This window comes from Melospiza georgiana, chromosome 7 (assembly GCF_028018845.1).
Source record: "Melospiza georgiana isolate bMelGeo1 chromosome 7, bMelGeo1.pri, whole genome shotgun sequence".
Lineage (NCBI taxonomy): Eukaryota > Metazoa > Chordata > Aves > Passeriformes > Passerellidae > Melospiza > Melospiza georgiana.
In genome coordinates this window covers 39,612,500-39,635,260 of record NC_080436.1, presented here as the reverse complement: position 1 = coordinate 39,635,260, position 22,761 = coordinate 39,612,500, and the positions used below count along the sequence as shown (strand labels likewise).

The window sequence follows — 22,761 nt, the reverse complement described above, 5'->3', positions numbered from 1 at the left end:
GATTTAGGACGGGAAGTTCTATTGATTGGGTGTCCACGTGGTGTCTCTGACACTGCAGATGGAGAGGTGGCTTTGCTCGCCCTGTGTATCCCTTTTGTAGTAGATGTTTTCAGTAACTGCTTTGACTCGCTTGCTCTTTCCCCAGCGAATCCTCCTCTCCTGAGCCATAGGAGCTCCTTCTCTCCTCGACCTCTTTTGTGTGCATCTACCCCTGCCTGCCTTCCCTTGGCCATTCCCATGCCTGCATCCACAGCTCCCTGCCCCTGCTGGTTCCAGGGCAGGCTCTCGGGGAAGCAGGGCTTTGCTGTGGGGCTGTGAGCCAGGGTGATGCCCTTATGAAGTTCACACTGTCACCAAGGGTTGGACAAACCCCTGGGGTGGGATTCATGCCCACAAGTGTTTGACATTCTGAAAGGGGTCTTTCCTCTTTCCTCTGCTGGTTATAGGGACTAAGCACCAGTGAGATCAACCCCGGTAATGACTGGTCCCAGTTTGCCCTGAGCAGGACTGTGAGTGGTGCTGCATTATAACAGGGTTTGTCTCCAGTTGCTCCATACAGTTCTTGAGAGCATTGCTGGGAACTTTTAGGAAAAAGGTGATGGGAATAGTGGGGAAACACATTCTGTTCACTGTGTGAGTGGTCAGCACGGTGTTGTGAGGACACAAATGTGCTCCCCTGCTTTTTCAGAGACATTGCTCCCCAAAGTGCCATTCCTTCTGCTGCCAGTGCACACTTTTCTCATGGCACCTGAGACAGGAACATCTCTGTGTGCTGCTCAAGCAGGAAAAGTGATTACAGGAGAACAAACCTTGGTAGGGAAGTTCATATCCAAATATTGATTGGATTTGTGTCTGGTGCCTCTGTGATTGCTGAAGGGGGAGGAAAGGTGGGCTTTGCTTGCTCTGTATGCCTCAGTTGTTGTGGGTTGAGTAACAATCAAAATGTGTATTTAAAAGTGGTTTTCATGCTGTCTCTTCAGTGATCATGTGCTGGGTTCTGCAGCACCCAGTTCATTCTGTAGAACATCTTTGTACAACAGGCAGCTGAGAGCAAGCAGAGGCTTTATCCAGCTGCCAGATAAATCCTGGGACTTCAGGGGGTTGGTTAGAAAGGTGTCAGTAGTTATTGGGTCTGTCATGTCCACAGGGCACCTCCGAGATTGTCAAGGTGAAGGTTGGTACTTGAGATCTGATGGTTTATTTATATGTCTTGATGGATTTTGCAGGCAGGGACACCTTCCTGTATCCCAGGTTGCTCCAAGGCCTGCCCAGCCTGGCTTTGAACATTTCCAGGGATTTGGCAGCCACAGTTTCTCTGCACCCTGTGCCAGGGCCTGCCCACCCTCCCAGGGAAGGATTTCTGCCATGGATAGGAATGTGAACTGGGAGAAGTTGGCAGTGCTGTTGGTTTGCTGGACAGCCTTCTCTTGCTTCTCTTTGGGCTTGACTGTTCTGAATTTGCCCCTTCCAATCAGTGCAGTTCCTGATGTTGGATCCAAATGGGCTGAGGGATGTCAGCACCCAGGCACGCAGCATCTCTTCCCTAAGCACTTATCTGCTTGCTGCTTGTTTATGTAGGATTTTTCCTTTCAAATGTGTGCTAAGCTCTGCCTTGATTGGGACAACAATCAATATTTTCCAACAAAAAGAGATCATCCTCTGCCTATTATGTCTCCTGGATTCTCATTGCAATCTGGCTTTTACATGGTCAGAGCTTCTGTGTGTTTTTGACAGTTCCAAATCTGTTTTCGTGTCTATTAGCCCCTAATAGATTGCCTTGGCTAATGAATCATCAGCTGCCTGATATTTATCTTGTGGAAAGGGCTGCCTGAGAGGCTGCAAGGTGCCTTGTTTGGGGGTTTGCTGGGGTGGTTTTGCTCAGATTTTCCTCCTAAAATACCCAAAGTTCTACTACTACAGCATTAGGTATGCCTGCCTTGCTCCGTGCTCTTGTGAGGATGGTTTTCTGTGTGACTCAGATCTTCTGTTCCTTAAATGCCACATTGTGATTTGATAGTATAGTAGTCAAATAAAACACTCAGGAAGAATCATAAGTCATTTTTATAAATTGCTGCTTGCTGTTTCCATAGAGGTGCTTGCTTCTTTTATACTGGAATACCAGAAACACGTGGAAATTAAATGGGAAAAAAAAAAAAAAAGAGAAAAGCTTCAAGGATCAATCAAGAAAAGCTGCTGGTCCAGGATGTGGTTGCTAACACTGTGAGTTCACATGGAGCACAAGGCGTGTGGTGAGCTGTGGCTTTATCCTGGCTTGGATTCCTCGTGCTGAGCTCCTGGCTGGCTGTGGGTGCAGCAAAGCCACAGGGCCCCCTCAGCCCCGGCTGCTCCTGGCTTGCAGATTGACTCCAAAGTGCCCGGGGCTTTGGGAAATGCTGCTGTGGGGAGAGGAGCAGCTCTCCCTGGCCTCAGGGGCATCGGGGGAGCAGTGTGGCTGTAGGAAATGCCCGGGGCTGTAGGAAATGCTGCCCGGGGCTTTGGGAAATGCTGCTGTGGGGAGTGCAGCAGCTCTCCCTGGCCTCAGGGGCATCGGGGGAGCAGTGTGGCTCTTGGTGCTGAAGCAGCAGATTGACTCCAAAGTGCCCGGGGCTGTAGGAAATGCTGCTGTGGGGAGTGCAGCAGCTCTCCCTGGCCTCAAGGGCATCGGGGGAGCAGTGTGGCTCTTGGTGCTGAAGGAGCACATCACAGAAACAACAAATAACAGGGGAAGGAGCTTAACCCAGGATTTGTTGATGCCATGGCTCGCTTCCCTATCTCCCAAAAACATGCTCTGCCTGGGAGACCCTGAGCTGTTGGAGGCTTTCCCTTGGAGCATGCATTAATGAAGATAGGAGAGGCTGATTCTCCAAATCAGCACTTTACCCAAATGCAGATTGCTTTACAAACAGGACAAGTGCTCATGGCCATTTGGAATCCAGTGCTGAATTCCAAAATGTCACTGAGCTGGCGGGGTGCTGAGTTCCGTAGGGATCACAGGTGGTGTCAGGGTTTGCTTGCAGCCTCTCCTCAGCTCCTGCTTTGTATTTTTCCACAGTGCTTTGTCACTGGTTTTCATGCCAGCAGTGAACTGGTTTCAGCTCTAGAGTGTCTGCTTTTGCCATGCTCTTTCTCCTTTTCATATCTCAGCATAAATGCCCATTCAGGTGCAGTGTGTGGAGCACAGCTTTGTCTGCCCCACAGTACTGATCAAGTGAGCTGGATTTTGGATTTGGAGGATATTCCACTGTCCAGAGCCAGCCATGGAGAGCTGGAAGAAGGCAGCAGTGCCTGAATTTGTGAATGCACAACACAGGATGTAAATCTGCTTTTTCTGTTTCTCTCCAAAGCCTTGTCTGAAGGGGTTTGAAGTGTCCTGAGGAAAGGACTCAGAAAGGGCACCTGTGGTGGCCACAGGTTCTGCTCTGCTCCTCAGGAGGGTTTTAACTTTCACCAGGGCAGGGGAGAGGAGGACAAGGGGCTGCCCTTCTGATTTGGTTTGTTTGGGTTTTCTCTCCCTAAACAGTCCCACAGGACAAAGGCTCCGTAAGTTACAGAAATGGAGCCATTTGGCTGTGCTGCTGCACCAGCATGGGGAATGCAGCCTGGCAGGGATTTGATTTATTACAGCAACAAGGCAGAAATCATGAGGAAAAACCACTTCCTATCATCATGCTGAGTACTGGAGGAGTGAAGTGTGCTTCATATAAACTTCACAAGCCTTTCTGTTCTGGGAGAATTCAGTTTGAACTGTTAGGAGAATTCTGCTTATACCAAATACCAGATTATATGCCATATTTTCCCTGTGAGTCCTCCCTTGGTTTTTCCCGTGCTGGGACATTTCCCTGCAGATGGACTCTGCTCAGCTCATTTGTGCTCTGTGCTTCCTCCCAGGGGCTGTGTCCATGCACGATTTCTTGGCAATATTGTGACCCCCATTCCACTGTGGTTGGTGGATTCCCTGGAGAATGTCTCTCTCTTGCTTGGGAAAACAATGTGTTCTGACAAATCACCAGTTAATCTGTGATGTATAGGTCATGAGACACCGTGATAAAAGTTTATGTTCCAGGACAATTAGTGCTGAGCTCATCAGGTCCTGACAAAACAAGCCCCAGCATCGCCCTTGGGCAGGGATGTTTCAATTCTGACCAACAACTGGAAAATATCACCAAGGGAAAAAAGCCAGTGGCAGCTTGGCCCAGCCCTGGCAGCTGTGAGAGGCCTCTGTGACAAAGCTCAGGAGCAAAGCTGCCAGGAGTGACAGATCCACAGAAATCAGTGTCCAAGGGCACCACAGAGGAGCTGCCTGGGATTCTGTGGCTGTGCTCCCCTGCCCACGAGGTCCAGCTGCATTCAGGGTGGGTTTCAACAGTGTGGGACACAGCCAGGCTGCCAGCTCATGTTCTGTGAGCGGTGTTACCTGAACTAAAATGTGCCACTGAAGTGTCTGTTGGAGCAGCAAAACTGCTTCAAAGGATGTCTGTTTCCAAAGTCTCTGACAAGTAAGAGAAGTAGCTTTATCCCCACTGTGGTGCTTGTTCTGGTTAAAATGTTCTCCAGATGGTTTTGCACACCATAAACCAGGAATGTTGGAGCTCTGCACGTGTTATTGATCTCTTATTGGAAAATGAAGGGGTATTGACAGCTGGAAAAACAGACAAATGAGTTACACTTTGCCCCCCTCCATTTTTCCATTACAGCCATTTGTTGGTTTTTCTTGCTGCCCCAAGGAGCAGAGTGGTGGTAAGTGCAGGAGTACCTTGCTGAGTAGCTGCTGTGTTGTGCCTGGAGCAGATCCATTCCAGGAGTGCATTAAGTGGTGTTTCCCTTGAATAGATCAGTGTAAACACCCAGTGGGAGTGGGAGCTGGGAGGAGAGGAGTCACGCACTGCAGTGTTTCCCCTTACACATTGAAAATTCCTGCTCTGCTGCTGGATGCATGTACAGGTTGTTTTGAGAAGTTGGCTTGGACCTTCAGACCTGCCATTGGATGTCTTTTGAGTGCTGATGCTGAAGATGCTCTGTCTGTTAGAATGTTTAAGAGCCTTGTTACGTGTTCAGCCTCCCTGCTCTGTACTGAATATACCACACAGGAATCTTTCCTTTTTGTTGGCTTTCTCAGAAGCCCAGATTGGTTTGGGTTGAAAGGGACCTTGAAGCCCACCCAGTTCCTTGGGCAGGGACACCTTCCACCATCCCAGAGCCCTGTCAACCTGGCCTTGGACACCTCCAGAGACAGGACAGCCCCAGTTTCTCTCAGCAGCCTCTGCATGTAACACACAAACCCATCAGATTCCACAGACCCTGTGCTGTCTGCAGGAGGAGGCTCTGTCCTGTGATTTCTTATTCAGCTGCTCTGCATGCAGCCTGTACCTGCTGAGGGGGAACATGCCTTCAAAGGGATGTGCCTTTGCACAGATATTTTGTGCCTTCCTTCACAAGCGAGAATTTAATTTATAAAAGATGTATGAGATCTCTTTGGTATCAGAATTGGATGTTTTACATTCCACAACAACATGTAATTATTCATAAAGCTTGTCTGCCTTTCTTCTGGATGTTCTGATCTCATACAGGTAAAGCAATCCCAGCTGTGTTCTCAGAGCAACAACCACAACAGTGCAAATAAATACAAACACTGCAGTGTTGTTTTGCTGAGAACTGTCAGTGAACACATCTCTCCAAAGGCATCACAGCTTTTCAGGCTGGTTTTGCTGAACATTTTCAAACCAATCTAAAACAGAAATACGTGTGCCTTTAAATCTGGAATTTGGGGCCAGAACTGAACAGAGGGATAAAACCAAACGTAGCTTTCAGAGGAGCTGCACTGATGTATTTCAGTGAAGTGCAGCCCAAAAGTCCTGATGGCTGCACGTTCCTTTCAGCTGCTAAATAATTCCTCCCTTTGCCTTTTCACCCAAGTGCAGTTGCTGCATTACTTGCAAAAATAAAGAAAGGAGAAGGAGGCACTTGGCAGCAGCTGGAGCTGAAGCAGCTTTCTCCCATGGCAGCACTCGAGGAGGGCAGTCAGCAAAGCGCTTTCCCGAGTGGCTGCTGCCTGCCTGCCTGGGTCCTGCTGCAATCTTGGGGAGCTGAGGGACTTGGGGGGGTCTGTGTTCATTTGTTTCACCCCTTTCTCTCAGAGCCAGTCCCTGTGTGCCTGTGCCCAGCGCTGCGATGGTGCTGCTGCCCCAGAGCCGGGCTGAGAGGGGCTGCAGGGCAGCACTGAGCCCCGTCCCGCTCCTCTCCTGCTTTCCAGATCAAGGGAGCTGGCCAGGCTGCACCGACAGGAGGAGCAGCCCCTCCTCCCCAGGGCTCAGCACGTTCTTCTCTCATTTATTCCACTAATTCGGGGGTGTCAGCAGCGTGCCTTCTGCAGCTCTGTGCACGTTTTGGGATGGAGGTGGGGAAGGGGCTGTGTCGGGGCAGCTCCAGAGAGATACAGACACAAATGTGTCTGGCAGGAGCCAGCTCGAACCCTGGCTGTGCCTGTGGTGCTCTGTGCTCCCTCTGCCCTTCCCTGCTGGGAAAGATGTGCAGGGGACAGGAACTTCATAGGAACGCAGGAATCACAGAACGGCCTGGCTTGGAAGGGACCTCGGAGCTCTTCTCCTTCCACCCCGTGCCATGGGCAGGGTCACCTTCCACTGCCAGGGGATGGGGCAGCGCAGCTCCTCTGGGCAGTGCTCCTGCGGAGGGGGCACACGAGCTCTGCTTCCAGGGAGAGGGGAGACGGGATTTTGTACCCTCACTGTGCTGTGTGTCACTGTGGGGCCGGGGAAAATCCTCCTTTGGGGCTGGAAGCTGAGTCTGGGTGCCCGGACCAGACCTGTCCTCGCATCCACGGAATGTGACGGGGGCACCGTCCCCTCCCTTGCCATGTGCCAGGAAGGTCTGGCTGTTCCTGAGGGGAGGCGGTGCCTCATCCCTTGGGGGAGCCCTGGGGATGCTCATCCCGCCTGGAGCCGCTGGGGCACCTCCTCCTCCTCCTCCTCCTCCTCCTCCTCCTCCTCCTCCTCCTCTTCCTCCTCCCCGGCACTGCCGCCGCTGCTGCCCGCGGTGTCCGCGGCGTTCCCGCCTGCCGGGCACAGGAGGGGGATGCTGGGGCAGGGAGCACACGGAGCTGGGCCCTGCTCACGCTGGAGCAGCTCCAGGGCGGCAGGAACCGGGTCATCCTGCGGCTGTGTGCCGGGGGAAGCGGGATGCGCGCAGCAGCCACTGCGGCTGAACAGCCCCGGTCCCACAGGGCTCCCAGGGAGAGCTCCTGGCGCGGGGAACGCGCGGAGAGGAGGAAATAACCAACAGTTCATGCTCCAGGGCACCGAGAAAGGCGAGCTGGGCTGGAGCCTCCCCTTCTGCCGGCAGCCAGGGCACCGGAGCTCGTAGGGAATGATTGTGGGGCTCGGAGCTCTCCCGTGAGCTGCGTCCTGCAGGGAGTGCCAGGGAGCCACTGGCACAAACCCGTGCCTGCTGCACCCCCGGGCCCTGCTGTTTGTGTGCCTGGATCCCTGTCACACGGTCACACTGGCACACGGGACACCTCTGCTCCGTGTCACACGGTCACACAGGACATCTCTGCTCCGTGTCACACAGGACATCTCTGCTCCATGTCACACAGTCACACAGGACATCTCTGCTCCGTGTCACACAGGACATCTCTGCTCCGTGTCACACTGTCACACGGGACATCTCTGCTCCGTGTCACACTGTCACACAGAACATCTCTGCTCCAGCATGCAGTGCCAGGGAGGGCTCTGGCCAGCACCAGCAGCTCAGCACTGGGGATTTGCCTTGTTCAGGCAGAAAGGGGATTTGGAGCCTCCTGCAGTTCAGCCTGGTTTGTGACTGACATCCTTCCCCTCACCCTTCTCCTCCTCAGGAAATGCAGGAATGGCTGTGCCAGTGAGACACTGCCCTGTGCAGGGGGGCTCTGCCCTGTGCCTGGGGCAATGGCAGCCACCACCCTCCCGTTTGGGGATGAGTTCCTTCCTTGGGGCTTTTCTGCTCTGCCTGCTCATCCTGGAACGTTTTCCCTCTTCCTGCTGGATGTTTTGCTGTACCTTTGCCCAGGCTCTGCCTTCACTCCTCATCCCCATTCCCTGCCTTTTGGATTGCATTTCAGTGCAGATTTACAGGGCACCAGCAGAACCTTTGACATTTTCTTTTGGAGCGGATATACCTCTGCTACAGTATCCCACAATAATGGCAAAGCTTTTTTAAAGGTTTAAATCTTGTCAAGATTGACAGATTCCTCTCCTGACAAGGCTTTTTTTACCTTCTTTCAGCAAAAAACAATATCCAGGTGATTAAAGCTGTCCTGTTTGCTCCTGCAGATTTGTGTGTGCTGGTGCATATGAGAACTGTGATGGAGAAGGAGATTTTGCACAGAATGAGACCACCAGGGTCCTTCTCAGTTATTGCTTATGCCAGATCAAAAGGGTTGTGAGTAACATAGTGATTCCTAAAGGAGCTTTTCTTGATGGGAATGCTTGTTGGTTGCTGGCAGGAAGGAATATTAAACTATTGTTTCTCCTAAGATATTTCATTAAGAATCCATTTTGTAGATAAAACTGGAGGCAGTTATTAAAAAATTTTAAAACTGTCTTTGAATTTTTAATGTTTAATTCTCTAAATTACTGTCAGTCATCAGAATGGGCTGGGTTTGAGGGCCCTCATGTCCAGAAAGTCACAAGAATTTGGGAAAATACCTTCCCACTATGTAAAAAAAAAAGGTTTGTAGTGGCTGGAGTTGAGATGTAGCACAGAGTTCTGGCTGTTCCCTCCTTGTGGATTTGTGTTTCCACCTTCCCATTTATCTCAGCAGGGAATACATGGAGAGACTATTTTGCCAGTGGCATCCCCAGGTTTTTTGAAAACCTTGGGTATTTATTTGTTGCTGCTTCCCATTTCCCAAAATAACAGGTGCTTGGTTGTTTGTCCTGTGTTCTGTTGGTCCTCACAAACCCCCTGGGAATACTGATAACAACAAATCCTCTCACAGCAGTGTTTTGTTTTCAGTGTGTGGAGCAATATCAGAGTATGACCCTAGCAGCCCAGAAGAGCTTCTTGTAGGTTCAGCAGTCAAGTGATTGCAGGATTGGCTGCAAGAAAAGTAATCAGAGATCATGGGGAAAAAAAAAAAAAGAAAAAAAAAAAGTACAAAATGTTAAAAAATAAAAATTCAAATTCTCTGTTTGTAAGCCTCGTTTATCAGTGTTTAAAGCAGCTTCTAAGCCTCCTGCTTTGGAAGCTTTTGGAAGGAAGGAGCTAATTAAAACCATAACATAACACAACATACCCAGCTTAGGCCCAAACTCCATCAGTTGCTTGGCTTAAATTAAGCAGCGTGAAATTCATTTCAACAATGCCCTCCCAGCATGTCACAATTCCTTCCCTTTCACTACCCAGCGTGAACATTTGAAACAAAGTCATTTTCCTGTGATTCTGTTGAGGATGGGAGTCTGGCTCTGTCTGATTCTGTGATGTTCTAAAGCACTTCTGTTGAAAAAAGTAAAATAAATATTCAAGGTTATTTTGGTTGTGTAAAGCCTGATGGTGTGGGAAGTGGTGACATCACTCTAGAAGAAAATCAGGACACTGTAATCACCAAAATCCTTAAAAAAAGATGTATATTCTTTAAATTAGCTGTTGGAATTAGGAAGAGCACGCAGTGAAAGCAGACAGGTGGCAAGGATCTTCTCAGCACTGAGGAAAATTCCACTTCCCTCCTCACATGTAGAATACCCTGAGGGTTCTTGTGCTGCACATCCCTGCTTGGGGAACTGAAGTGTTCTGTGTGCTTGAAAGTGATGGGCTGGTTTTCTTTGTTGGGAAGCTGAAAAACCATTTCAGCTAATGAAAATGAAAAATCGTTTTCAGCTAATAAACTGAAAAATTTCAGTTTTTTCTCCCAGTGCTGCAGGAGAATAAACTGAAATTTTTCCTTTGTTCAGCCTGGAGAAGAAAAGGCTTTGGGGACACATCTTTGTGTCCTAAAGGGAGACAATCCCAAAGGGATTGTAAAGTGAGGGAGGGGGACTGGTGACAAGGATGGAGGGACAGCAGCCAGGGAATGGCTCCCAGTGCCAGAGGGCAGGGATGGATGGCACACTGGGAACTGGGAATTCCTGCCTGGGCTGGGATTTGGGGCTGGGAGCACCCTGGGACAGTGGGAGTGTCCCTGCCATGGCAGGGGTGGCCCTGGGTGAGCTTTAAGGTCTCTCCCAACCCAAACCAGGCTGGGATTCTGGGATCCTGTGGGGCCTGAGGGCACTCCCAGCTTGGCACAGGGCATCCTTATGGGGAGTTGTGAAGGAATTTCCAATGAGTTACAGGTGGCACCTCTGAGTTTTTTAGATGTTGTGGTTTATTTTTCTTTTTCACAGGTAGGAGGGGTGAGTTGGGCTCACATCTTCACTGCAGGGCTCAGAGGGGCCCAAGGCCCTCAGTCACAAGACTTGTTAAGGATCTATTGACCAATAAAATACTGCAAGGACATCAATAAATATCAAGGATATTTATTCTTTTGACCCAATCCTTAAATATTTTGTCTTATGGCCTTATGTGTGAGCTTTCTTAGCCAATCATGTTATGGCACACAAACCCACAGTGCTGCATCCTGAACTCCTTGTTCACCTCTGCAACTACTTTCATTTTTTCTATCTTTTAAAACTCTAAAACTCTAAACTTTCCTCTTCTCAAGTTGACTCTCCTTTAAACTCTAAATCCACATTCTCACTTCTAACATCTAAGTTTAGAAACCTTTGCCAAGGTCTCACACCAAATCCTGTGTTTAATTCTCAGCTTTGGCTTCCAAGCCCAAAGTTGTGAAAGTTCCCTGCATTTCAGATTCCAGCCCATCCTGGTTCTCCCAGAGGTGACCTGGTGACAGGAGAGCCCTGGGCAGAGCAAACCAAGCCAAGCTACATGAAATAAAGAGGGAAATAAACTGGAACAGAGTGAAATAAGAGGAGAAATGGGAGCTGCTCCTCCTGCAGATCCCAAGTCGAACATCCCTGGTGCAGTAGCAAGGAGCTGGCTGGAGGTGTGATTTAGTTTTGTTAGTGATCCACCCCTGTGATCAGGAGCTCTCCATGCAGCACAGGAGGGTGACTGGAGGGTGGTTCAGGAGCACACCACGATATCCCAGCACTGGCTGAAGGCTGCATGTCTGAGGGGATGCTGTGGCAGACCACATATGGCAGCCACAGATGCCTGTGTACTTGGGAGGATGATTAAGTTTCGTTTGGGGGCAGTATTTGTAGTTTATTTTTTTTTTTCCTGGAGACTTATGGAACGTTCTTGCCTTCCCAACGTGTTATGTGGGACAGACACAGAGCATCCTCCTCACAGCAGAGCTGATTTAGGATACCAGGTGCACTTTTATTATCAGGTTTCATCAAACCCAGCAGCAGCAGCTTCCCCAGAGCCTTGGCAAGATCATTCAATGCTTTCAAGAGCTGAAGTAATTAGACAAAATAAAGCAGTGCCTCTGTGCCGTGTCAGCTTCAGTTTGGAGCCTTTTACCACGGAAAAGCAGCACCTTTTTTCCTCTCCTGGGACTGCTGAATAGCTTTCCTGAAAAAGAGGCAGCAGCTGCAGAGGGTGAGGCAGAATCCAGGCTGGAGGTGTTCAGGGGTGCATTCAGTGCCAGGTCTCACGAGCTGCATTTGGAACGAGGCACAGATCAGAGCGTTCCCAGGCAGCTCTGTGCTGCTTTGTGGCTGAACAGAACCGTGCAGTTTGAAAGGTTTGTGTGCTCAAATCTGGATCACTTTGTGGGGTGAGAACCACCTGAGCCTGTGGCTGTCCCCCTGGCTGTGATCCTCACCTGTCCCTTGGCTCTGAGGCTGCAGGAAAAGAGCTTTGGGTGTTGTTTTGTGGGGGAAGATCTGGATTTTTCACCTGTGAAAAGGAAAAGTTCAGAGCAGCTCATGTATTCTCTAACCACTCCCTCAGGCTTTGTGTGTACCTGCAGTGCCTGCTAAGCAAAATCCTGTGCCTTGCATGTTCATTTGAACATTACCAAAAGAGATGGCAGTATTTTGGCAGTAAATAGAGATCTGTATTACCAGTATTTTTTTAAACTCTGTTTCTTAAATGTAGCAACACAATCTGTGCCCAACTGAAGGCAGCTGGAGAAAGGAGATAGACTGCAAGATTTGAAATCCAGGGGGAAAAAAAGAGATCAGGAAATGTTGGAAGAATTGCCCTATTTTCTAACAATTAGTATTCCCAAAGAAGAAAAACATGTTCTAACTACCTAGTAATTTCCAAATTGCTGAGACACCTAATGAGTTGTCTTAAATAAATTTACCAAACATATAGAAGGAAATAATTGCTGAGCATTTGATTCTGAAATCCCCACTCGGTGCCAAGCGGTTGTGCAGCTGCCTTGTGTGTGTGTGCTGGGGATTCAGCAGGAAAATCATTTCCTTGGGGACTGAACCTTGTCCTGGTGGGGCTCCCAGTGCCACATCCACGTGGAAATATTGCCATTATTTCTGGCAATAATTTTGAATTTGTGGAAAAGTCCCACTGAACTCTCTGCTCCTGGAGCTCCCTGTTCAACACTGCAGTGGCTGGGATGGATTTTGTGGTTGGAGGGGGTGTGAATGATTGCAGGAACAGGGGCTGTGCTGCAGGGGTGATCTGTGCCCCCCTTTCCATGGGAACAGGGCTGTGCTCTCCCTGCTGCAGCTCCCACGGACGCTCCCCCAGCCTGGGCAGGGCTCTGCAGTGCTTTGCTGGGCACACACAGATTCTCCTGGCCCTGGTTTCCATTGCAGCACAGCGAGGTTTTCATGCCAAAGGAAGAGATCCCCACTGGTTTGTGTTTGCCTTTTAATTAATTACATCACCTGCCCAGTAATTAAATTTAGCTGCCCACCCTGAGTGCTGGGGTGAGGTGAGTGCCAACTGTGGTGGCCACTGGTATTTAAAATGTGGGGGTTTCTTAAGTCCTCAACTTCTGGCTCTTGTTTTCAGGTGAAAATTAATTAATGCTTATTTTCTCCGTCTCCATGACATACTTCTGGTAGTAACCTGTGAGTTAAACCTGCTTTGTGCACCTGGACCGGGGAGATCTTTGTGTTGGGGCTTGGAGCGAGCCTCACTAACTCTGCTGTGGGTTTGTGGGGTGTTTTGGGTGGTTTCTGGAACACCCCTGGCATATGGCAGCACACAGCCCTGCAGCCATGCCTGTGCCTGCCTGCTCTCCTCGTGCTGTGTCAGGAGCTCTGGGACGTGGCCTCCATTCTCCCAGGAGCTTGCACAGGCCTGAGCACTCCCGGGCTTCTGCTGAGCTCAGGCTCCAGTTTGTGATGGAATTGTCTTGGGAGAAAGGGAGGATGGGCTGATGGAACCCCTGGGAGGGCTGGGGGTGTTCAGCCTGGGCAAGGGAAGGCTCTGGAGAGCCCCTGGCAGGGCCTGAAGGGGCTCCAGGAGAGCTGAGAGGGACTGGGGACAAGGGATGGAGGGACAGGAGCCAGGGAATGGCTCCCAGTGCCAGAGGGCAGGGATGGGTGGATGGATGGATGGATGGATGGATGGATGGATGGATGGATGGATGGGACACTGGGAAGGACCTGTGTTCTGGGAAGGTGCTGAGGCTCTGGCCCAGGTTTCCCAGAGCAGCTGTGGCTGCCCCTGGATCCCTGAAGTGCCCACAGCCAGGTTGGACATTGGGCCTGGAGCCCCCTGGGCCTGTGCGAGGTGTCCCTGGCCTGGAGGGAGATGAGCTGTAAGGTCCCTTCCACCCCAAACCAGTCTGGGATTCCATGATCCCATATCTGCTCAGATATGTTCGGTTGAGCTCCTGACCAGTTTCAAAGCTTTAGAGTGAACTCTGGTTCAGCTTGGGCGATCTGTGAGTTTGGCATCAGGACCTCTGGGATCTCTGGGAATTTATTTGGCTTCCTGGCTCTTGCAGGCTGAGACTGCCCCAGTATCCAGAAGCTGTGGGGAAGCTGGGAGGTGCCAGCTGGGGCTGCTGCTGGGGAGGGAGGGAGAGGGTGGCACAGAGGGGGAGGCCGTGCAGGCTGTCCCCAGCTGGGACATTATCCCAGCTCCACATTCCCCCTCACTGGGTGCCTGGGCAGCTCTGAGCTGTGCCCTGCCATCCCCCCTGTTCCCAGCAGAGCAGGGGGTGTGTGTGTGGCTGGGCACAGAGCTGGCACAGCCCCTGCGTGCCCAGTGCCAGGGAGGGCAGGAGCTCTCTGTGAGCAGGGATGTGTCCCCAAAGCCTCTCTGGGCTGGGATGGACCCACAGCACCCTAAATCTTTCCAGGAGAGGCTGCCTGTCATCTGGCTGATTGGAGCTGCTAATGGATTGCTGCTCTAATTGCACTAGCAGTGTGACAGAGCGTTCCTCAGGGATGGAGGGAGAGCTGGGGATTTATGGCACTTGGGGGAAAATGATTTGCAAGCTCAGTAAGTCTTTATTTTTCAGCTGTAACAGCTAAAGGTTGATTATTCCTTCAGTGAGCACAAAGGCTGGATGTGGCTGGGTGTTGTAGTGTCCAGAAAGAGGATCCAGTCTCCTCCTCCTCCCTAAAATGCTGGGATATCCCCCTTCACCAGGAATATTGTGTCACCCTTTCCACCTCAGCACATCTCCAGCAGCCTCGTGTGCAAGAGCAGTCAGTGAGCAGGAGAATAAAAATGAGCAGAGCCACTGTTCCTTCTGCTTTACCCTTCTCCCTGGTGGTTTTGGGATTGTTTTTAGCTAAGCTGAATTACATTAGTTGATGAGAGAGGGAGAAATAAATAAGAAATGAATTCACAGGAGCCCGAAGTATAAGGGCTGTGAAGTAAGCAACAAGTCTTCAATTGCCTTGAATAATGTAATTATCTGGAAAAGCCTGTTTCTTTCAAATTGCCAAATCTGGTGTCAGCTGAGCTCACTGAAGCCCCACAAAGTTCCTCTGTCTTCCAGAGGGATTGGGGTTAGGTAAGGGTGGGATTGGTGATTTGTCCTCAAATGTTACATCTGTGAAACCGTGGGCACAGGCCCCCAATGACCAGGCTGCTGCTCTAAGCAGGGGGAAAACAAAGAAATCAAAGGATCTTTTTAGAGAATCCCAGAATCACCAAGGCTGGAAAAGCCCTCCAAGATGGAGTCCCAGCTGTGCCCAAAGCCTCCCCTTGTGCCCAGCCCAGAGCCCTGAGTGCCACATCCAGTCCTGCCCTGGACACCTCCGGGGATGGAGACCCCACCATCCCCCGGGCAGCCCTGCCAGGGTCTGACCTCCCTTTTGTGGTGGTGTTTGCAGGGCGTGTAGGATGAGGGAAGAGATGAGAATGTTGACTTTGTTTTAGAAGGTTTGATTTATTATTTTATTATATATATTATATTAAAATTATACTAAAAGAATAGAAGAGAGGATTTCATCACAAGGCTGGCTGAGAATAGAAAAAGAATGCTAACAAAGGTTTGTGACTGACTGAGACAGTCTGGACAGCTGGGCTGTGATTGGCCATTAATTAGAAACAACCACATGAGACCAATCAAAGCTCTACTTGTTGTATTTTACAGCAGCAGACAATCACTGTTTATATTTTGTTTTTGAGGTTTTTTAGCTTCTCAGGAGAAAAAATCTTAAGGAAACGATTTTTCAGAAAATATGTCTGTGACACCCTCTCCATTAACAAATTCTCCCTTTAGGAACATCTTGGTGTACAAAAAAAGATAGGAAATGGCTTTCCTCTTTCTGCATCTCTCATTCCCTCTTGCAGTTTCAGCAAGTAGGAGCTGTCAGAGCAGAACTCACTGCTCTTGGTGCTGAGCAGACAGCAGTGTTTGTATTGGATTGTTGGGCAATATTCTGTCAATATTCCACAATATTTCTGGCAGTAATCCTGTCTCCAATCAAACATTTCAAACAGAACCCAAAATTCAGTACGAGTTTGGCTCCTCTTCTGCCCCTCTCGCTGCTATTTGCAGAAGGGTGCCTGATTTTGAGCGTGATGCTGCAGCTCAGCACCCTGTGAGTCACAGTCCTGGGGCTGCAGCTTCCAGATAAGGCGCTGGCTGCCGGGAGAGCCTCGGGAGAGCGGCATCAGGCGGCGGGGATGTGCCAGTGCTGGCGCTTGGCACACGGGCACCGCTCAGCCTGGCACCCAGAGCAGCCGGGGGTGGCCTGGCAGCAGCAGCTGCTCTGCCTCAGCCTGAGCTCCCTGACAGCAGCAAACGAGGCGCTGCTCAGCACACACCAGCACAAACCAGGGTGGGCACTGGGGGCCCAGCACAGCGGGCTGTTCTGCTCAGATCCCCTCACTGAGCTGGGCTGGAGCACAGCAGACCCGAGTGACTAAAAAGCCAGCAATGCCCCAGGGGTGCCCAGGGGGGTAGGAGGCGCCTGGGCTGTGCCAGCCCCGTGTGACACAGCCCCAGGGCACTGCTGGGGCACCTCCCGGGCTGGGTTCAGCTCTGGGACAGGAGGGACCCTGAGGGAGCTGGAGCGGGGCCAGGGAAGGGAACGGAGCAGGGAACGGCTGCAGAATCCCTGAGGGAGCCGGGCCGGGGCTGCAGAATCCCTGAGGGAGCCGGGCAGGGGCTGCAGAATCCCTGAGGGAGCCGGGCAGGGGCTGCAGAATCCCTGAGGGAGCCGGGCAGGGGCTGCAGAATCCCTGAGGGAGCCGGGCAGCGGCTGCAGAATCCCTGAGGGAGCCGGGCAGGGCTCACCTGGAGCACAGGAGGATCCCCAGGGATCTTTTCCCTCTCTGGAATTCCCTGCCAGGAGGGCACAGCCGGGGGGAACAGGGACAGGAGCAGAGGGAACGGCCTCAGGCTGGCCCAGGGCAGCTCAGGGGGGGCACAGCAGGAATTTCCCCATGGAAAGGGGGCTCAGGGAATGGGAGGTGTCTGGGGGAGGCCTGGCCCAGCGCTGTGAGTTCCCTGCTCTCTGCTCCATCCCCGAGGAGGCAGAAGGAAGAGCAGGATGTGCAGCTTCCCAGCTGGGAAGAGCTGAGCTGCTGCCAGCTCCCGATGCCACTGCTCAGCCTGGGCACGCTGCGGTTGTTCCAGCTCAGGATCCTGAACTCTGCATCTTCCCAGCCCTTCCCAGCTCTCCCTGGGTGTGGGATGTCCCAGAAGGAATTTTCTGCTGTGTTTAAAATCACAGCTGGGGGTGAAGCTCCTGTTGGCAAATCCTGTTCTTGGCCTGGAGCAAATCCGCCTTTCCCCGAATAGCACGGGGTCACCAGTGGTTCTGAGCCAGCAGAATCTGGGTGGATGTGGATCCACAGGGATGGTCGTGGATCCACAGGGATGGACGTGGATCCACAGGGATGGACGTGGACACACAGGGATGGATGTGGATCCACAGGGATGGACGTGGATGCACAGGGATGGACGTGGATCCACAGCAGTGGCCATGTATTCACAGCAGTATTTAAGAATATGTGACTTTACATGGACAGTAAGAATATTGAATTCTACAGTGCCTGTGCTGCAGGATATAAATCAATGTAAGAAAAAAAAAAAAAAAAGAATAAGGATATAATGCTGTAGAGTGGCTCTGTTGGAACACACAGAGCCACAGACTGATCAGGAGTAAATATTCTCTGTTTTGCAAGGTTAAAGCTCTGTTTTTCCACTGGCCCCACTGGGATGCTGGAGTCAGGCTGGTCTCTACAAAGAGAGGAGCCACTCCACACTTCAGGGCTTGCCAGGTTTCCTGAAAATGTCCAAAAAATGGCAAAAATCCAACTGTGGCAGCACCTTCTTTCCCCCCAGCAGCTCTCTGCTGCTGCCTGAACATGCTGCTTTCATGTCATATCAATACAGAGCTGTTGAGCAGCTTTAATAATGTCATTTTTGCCACTTTTCCCCCCTGGAAGCCCAGAAGAAACCTCTGTGTGAATGGGAACAAAGCTCTTACACAACAGAGCATATTCGTGGGGAGGGATGATTCAAACCAAGCTTTATAATTCCTTAATTATATTTGATGTGACCTAACCCTTGACAATCCTGAGTCTGAGGCTGTCAAACAGGATGTGAATATTATAAAGACTTTTGGACAGTGCCCAGAGCTGAGCTGGATTTTTACTGTGTCAGTAAGAAAGTGAAGGAGAGAGGTTTTCTCAGCATTTTTGTCTATGTAAAAATCACTCCAAAAATACAAAGAATTTTGAAAGTATTTTCAAGATTTGACTGGGAGGGGGTTTCTGCTTGTTACCTCAGTGTTTTCTCAGTGAGCTGGCTTTCCTTTCAGGGCTCAGCAGATTCGTACACGAGCAGACCCTCAGACTCTGATGTGTCTCTGGAAGAGGACAGGGAAGCAATCCGCCAGGAAAGGGAGCAGCAAGCAGCCATCCAGCTGGAGAGGGCCAAGGTGTGTGCTGCTCGCTGATCGTGGAGGGCCTTCTGCCTGCTGGTGACATCCACACTTCTTCTGAAATGCCTGGGCAGTTCAGTCAGAGTATCTGCAGAGAAGGTGTTTGGGGAACTTGGTGTAAATCCTCCTCTAAATGGGGATGTTCTCCAGGGAGCTGAGCTCTGCTGGCCTGGGTGAAATTATTGGGGCTGCGTTTTTATGGATGAGAAGTTCCCAGTGTTTTTGATGGTTTTTTTCTGTTTGTAGTCCAAACCAGTAGCATTTGCTGTCAAGACCAACGTGAGTTACTGTGGGGCTCTGGATGAAGATGTTCCTGTCCCAAGCACTGCCATCTCCTTCGATGCCAAGGACTTCCTCCACATTAAAGAGGTAAAACCCAGGAAAAGGGGATGGGAAAGGGCTTTCTACAGGCCAAGGGCTTTGATTTGAACAGCTGAGCCTTATCCAGGAGGGCACAGTGAGGATGAGCTGGTTCTTCATCCCTCCTGGAGTTCCTGCACCCTGGGGTGCTTATCCTGCCCTTTTGCAACACTTGGTGTTACCAACATGTTGGAAGTTCAGCACACAGGAAGGAAATAATGCCCTTTGTTATTGGAGTGAGCTGGGAGGAGGAAAGTTAATTAATGCACTGAGGAGAATAGCAGGAACTCCATCCCAGGGCTCAGGGAATAGGAAATACATCCCACCCTTTATTACAGTGGTGGGTTCAGATTCTTTTCATCAGAGACAGTTTGTGGTGGATCAGAGATGGTGCAGGAGTAAAGGGATTCCATGGAGCAGCACCAGGTCATGCCAGGTCTTCAGAAAAACACCAGATAGGCTCCCTTCCAGAGAGGAAGTAACACTTAGGATAATGCAGTAAGCAAAGAAAATCCTGAAGAGGACAGATGCAAAAATAAGGGGAAAAATGGAATAAATGAGCCCTGAGTATGGGCTTTGGTAGAGAAAATTGCATTTTATTGCATGCTGAGCATATTTTATGCAATTTTTTATCTGAAGTAAGCCCTCCACATTTGCATAACCCCCTGTTGTGCTGTGGATTGGTACAGAGGCTTGCAGCTTGCAAAAGCACTTTTTCATCTCTGCATTTTGGGTTTATTTTGGGGTGTTCAGTGCTCATCTGTGTCTTTCTTTGAACACGTGTTCATCATCACTCCAGAGCACTGATCTCCCTCAGACAGAGCACATTCAGGAGGAAAACACCTGCTGCTGCCCCTCCTCTGGTGCTGGAGCAGGGAATTGCTTCACACCCCCTCTCCCTGACAGGGGAAGGCAGTAAATTCCCTTTTTCCAGTTTTTAATCTTGCTTTTCCTGGACGTGGCCACCTTTATTGTCAGGGCACTGATTGAGTTGCACACTCCAAGCTCCTGTCATGCTGCCCTGTACATTTTTGCAGACAAGTGTCCCAAATCCATGCCTTGGCATTCCATGAGTTGTGTCCCAAGGTCTAAAATCCCAGGATCACACTGCCACTGAGCTGGAAACCATCTGGGTGCTGGTGTTTGTCAGCTCAGCCTGCCTGGAGCTGGAGCTCAGCAGGATTTGGGGGATGGCTCCCCATGCTGCAGAGAGGCTTGGCAGGATTTGTTTTTTCAGTGATTCCAGGGTTTGGAATGTTGCTGAGCTGGGTACAGAGTCAGGTCACCCTCTGGCAGTGAGTGAGGAGCTGCTATTTTCAGGCTGTGTCCTGTATGTCTCATCTGTCTCCTCCAAACTATACATTGTGTGCCTGCCTAAAGGATGAAATGGCAACAATTCCTGACAGAGCAGAAGGAACCATGGGCATGGCAACCAGGGGAGGGAACGTGCTCCTCCCACACACAGACTGACAGAGGGGAGGGGATGACCTAATGCAGATAAATCCCGAGTTCCTCACTGCAGCCTTGGCATTTGTGTGTTCAGGTGCTCTCAGCACAGCCCAGACTGCTTTGGCATGGAAGGGACCTTGAATGGGCAGGGACATTTCCACTGTCCCAGGTGCTCCCAGCCCCGTCCAGCCTGGCCTTGGGCACTGCCAGGGATCCAGGGGCAGCCCCAGCTGCTCTGGGCACCTGTGCCAGGGCCTGCCCACCCTCACAGGCAGGAATTCCTCCCCAGAACCCCATCCATCTCTGCCCTCTGGCAGTGGAAGCCATTCCCTGTGTGCTGTCCCTCCATCCTTTGTCCCAAGTCCCTCTGCAGAGGGCTGATTCTGATCCCATGTCTGGAGGCATCACTCAGAGGTCCATGAAGAAAGATTCTCATGGTCAGGCTGTGCCTTTGGAGCCAAAATGGAGCAGGCAGTGCCCTTGGAACTCAGCTTTTGTAGAGTCAGACTGGTTTGGGTTGGAAAGGACCTTAAAGCCCACCCAGTGCCACCCCTGCCATGGCAGGGACATTCCCACTGTCCCAGGGTGCTCCAAGCCCTGTCCAGCCTGGCCTGGGACACTGCCAGGTCTGTCCCTATTGATGTCCCACAGCCTCTCAGTTCACTGATTTCCAGCAGCAGGATGCTGAATGCTGAAGGATTTGTCTGGTTCACAGACTGGAAGTAGTTCTGTAACTTAACATACTTCAAATGAAGCTTTGCTCACTGCCACTGTGTGAATCAAGGTCAGAACAGCAGGAGGAATAAATACTTAGTTGGAATGATCAACTGGAACCTCTTGCCTAAATATATAAAAGAGGATGAAGAGGTTTTTCAAGGTATGAGAGTTGCATTCCCTTAGTTTTTATTACATGTTCATATTTATGATTGGGTTCGTGCTCAGAAATCTAGGTTGATAAAAACCCATTTATTTTTCAGGGCTGGGTCTCTGTGTTGCAGAGCCATCCCCAGGCACTGCTGCACCTTTGACAGCAGGGCCTGGGTGTTTCTGTGTTCCTGCAGGAGCTGAAGTGCCTGCAAATGTGGAGCCAGGAGCAGGGATATCTCGAAGATGAGATCTCTGTGATGGCTTTTTCCTCGAGGCAGCAAACAAAACCCATTCACTCGTGCTGCTCTTAATGACTCCAGAGCCAGTTGTGAAAAGCAATGTTTCTTTTGAACACCGAGCTGCCTAATGAAGCAGAACAGAGGAGAGGCTTTTCAGATACTTTTCTTCAAAAGCTCTGCTGGCAGCAGCTACAACAAATCCTTTTCCACTCCAATATCTACCAGGATCCTGCTTTTCATTTTGCCATCATTAGGGACAGACCAGACTTTCAATAAAGCAGAAGAATTTATGTTACTAAAGGTCAATGATAAAATGCTGTGCTTTAGGTATATATTGAAGTTTCTTCGTAAAGGTGAATTTCTCTTCATCTGTCATAACCTGTTAATAATATTCCTACAAATACCTGGAGAGGAGGAAGGAAAAGTGGTGATCTTTTGTCTAGACCATTAAATGTGACAAGCAATATTTGATGGGAAGCTGGAGGTGTTATTTTTGTATTTGCTGCTGGGAGGTTGTTTGGTGGCCTCAGCCCAAAGAAATGAGTTCTGCTCATTAAATCAACCTTGAAATTAAATCAGCAAGGGCCAGCACAAGGGGAAATGGCCTCGGTGCTCTGCTCTCACACTTGAGCCTGGTTCATTATCCAGAGTGGAGTTCAGGAGTGTGGGTAACTGCTGGGAAGGATGGAAGTTGGACAGGAAAGCCTCACAGATATTTGTGAATGTAGAACCTGAGAACGAGATAGAGATGGAAGCAAGTTCTGATATAGAAGAATAACAGATGTGTAAATTGAGGATTGCTGAGCCTGTCTTGCTGGATAGCTAAGAAGGGAAAGGTTATGTCAAGTTGGAAAGAGTCTTTGATAAGCTGACCACAAACAAAAAGATGTTTTTACCAAGCAGAAAGATGCCACAGGCAAACAAGACATGTCCATGTGGCAAGTAGAAAAAAGGTTTAAGAATTTTCTACTGCAAGAAAACTGAAAAACAACTTTAAGCTTAAACTGTGCCATACTAACTCATGTGATTGATAGTACTGACCATAATATGTTGATGACAGTAATCATGATAGGCTGTAGGGAAAAGTGAAGGTATAGATTGGTTCTTATGTGTTAAGATGCTCAGCAGAGAAAAGGGTATAATGCAATGGAGCCAAAATTAAAGGGTTTTCAGGCTTGGCTGCAGCTGCGGCTGACAGGCTCTGTCACCCATGACCCTGGGCTGCTGTACCAGCTGTAACAGTGAGTTACCTCCTCCTGGAGGTGACAGAGGGAGGGAAGTGGGGAGCTGAGTGGACAGGAGCCTTGCTGTGTTGCAGAAATACAACAACGACTGGTGGATAGGGAGGCTGGTGAAGGAGGGCTGCGAGATCGGCTTCATCCCGAGCCCGCTGCGCCTGGAGAACATCCGCATCCAGCAGGAGCAGAAGAGGGGCCGCTTCCACGGGGGGTGAGCACAGCCTGCCCTTGCAAAGCACCCCAAATCCTCCCTCAGCCCAGGCAGCACTTCCAGAGGTC

General features: G+C 50.3%; 1 protein-coding gene across 5 annotated transcripts in view; it reads left to right on the top strand.

Moving 5' to 3' along the window:
• Nucleotides 1-22,761, top strand: part of CACNB4 (calcium voltage-gated channel auxiliary subunit beta 4) — an 84,848-nt gene that overhangs the window by 40,112 nt on the left and 21,975 nt on the right. For all 5 annotated transcript variants that reach the window (XM_058027760.1, XM_058027763.1, XM_058027764.1 and 2 more), the window contains 3 exons: nt 18,207-18,326; nt 18,576-18,698; nt 22,563-22,693. In XM_058027760.1, the coding sequence (XP_057883743.1) occupies nt 18,207-18,326; nt 18,576-18,698; nt 22,563-22,693 (374 nt within the window). The remainder of the gene's footprint in view (nt 1-18,206; nt 18,327-18,575; nt 18,699-22,562; nt 22,694-22,761) is intronic.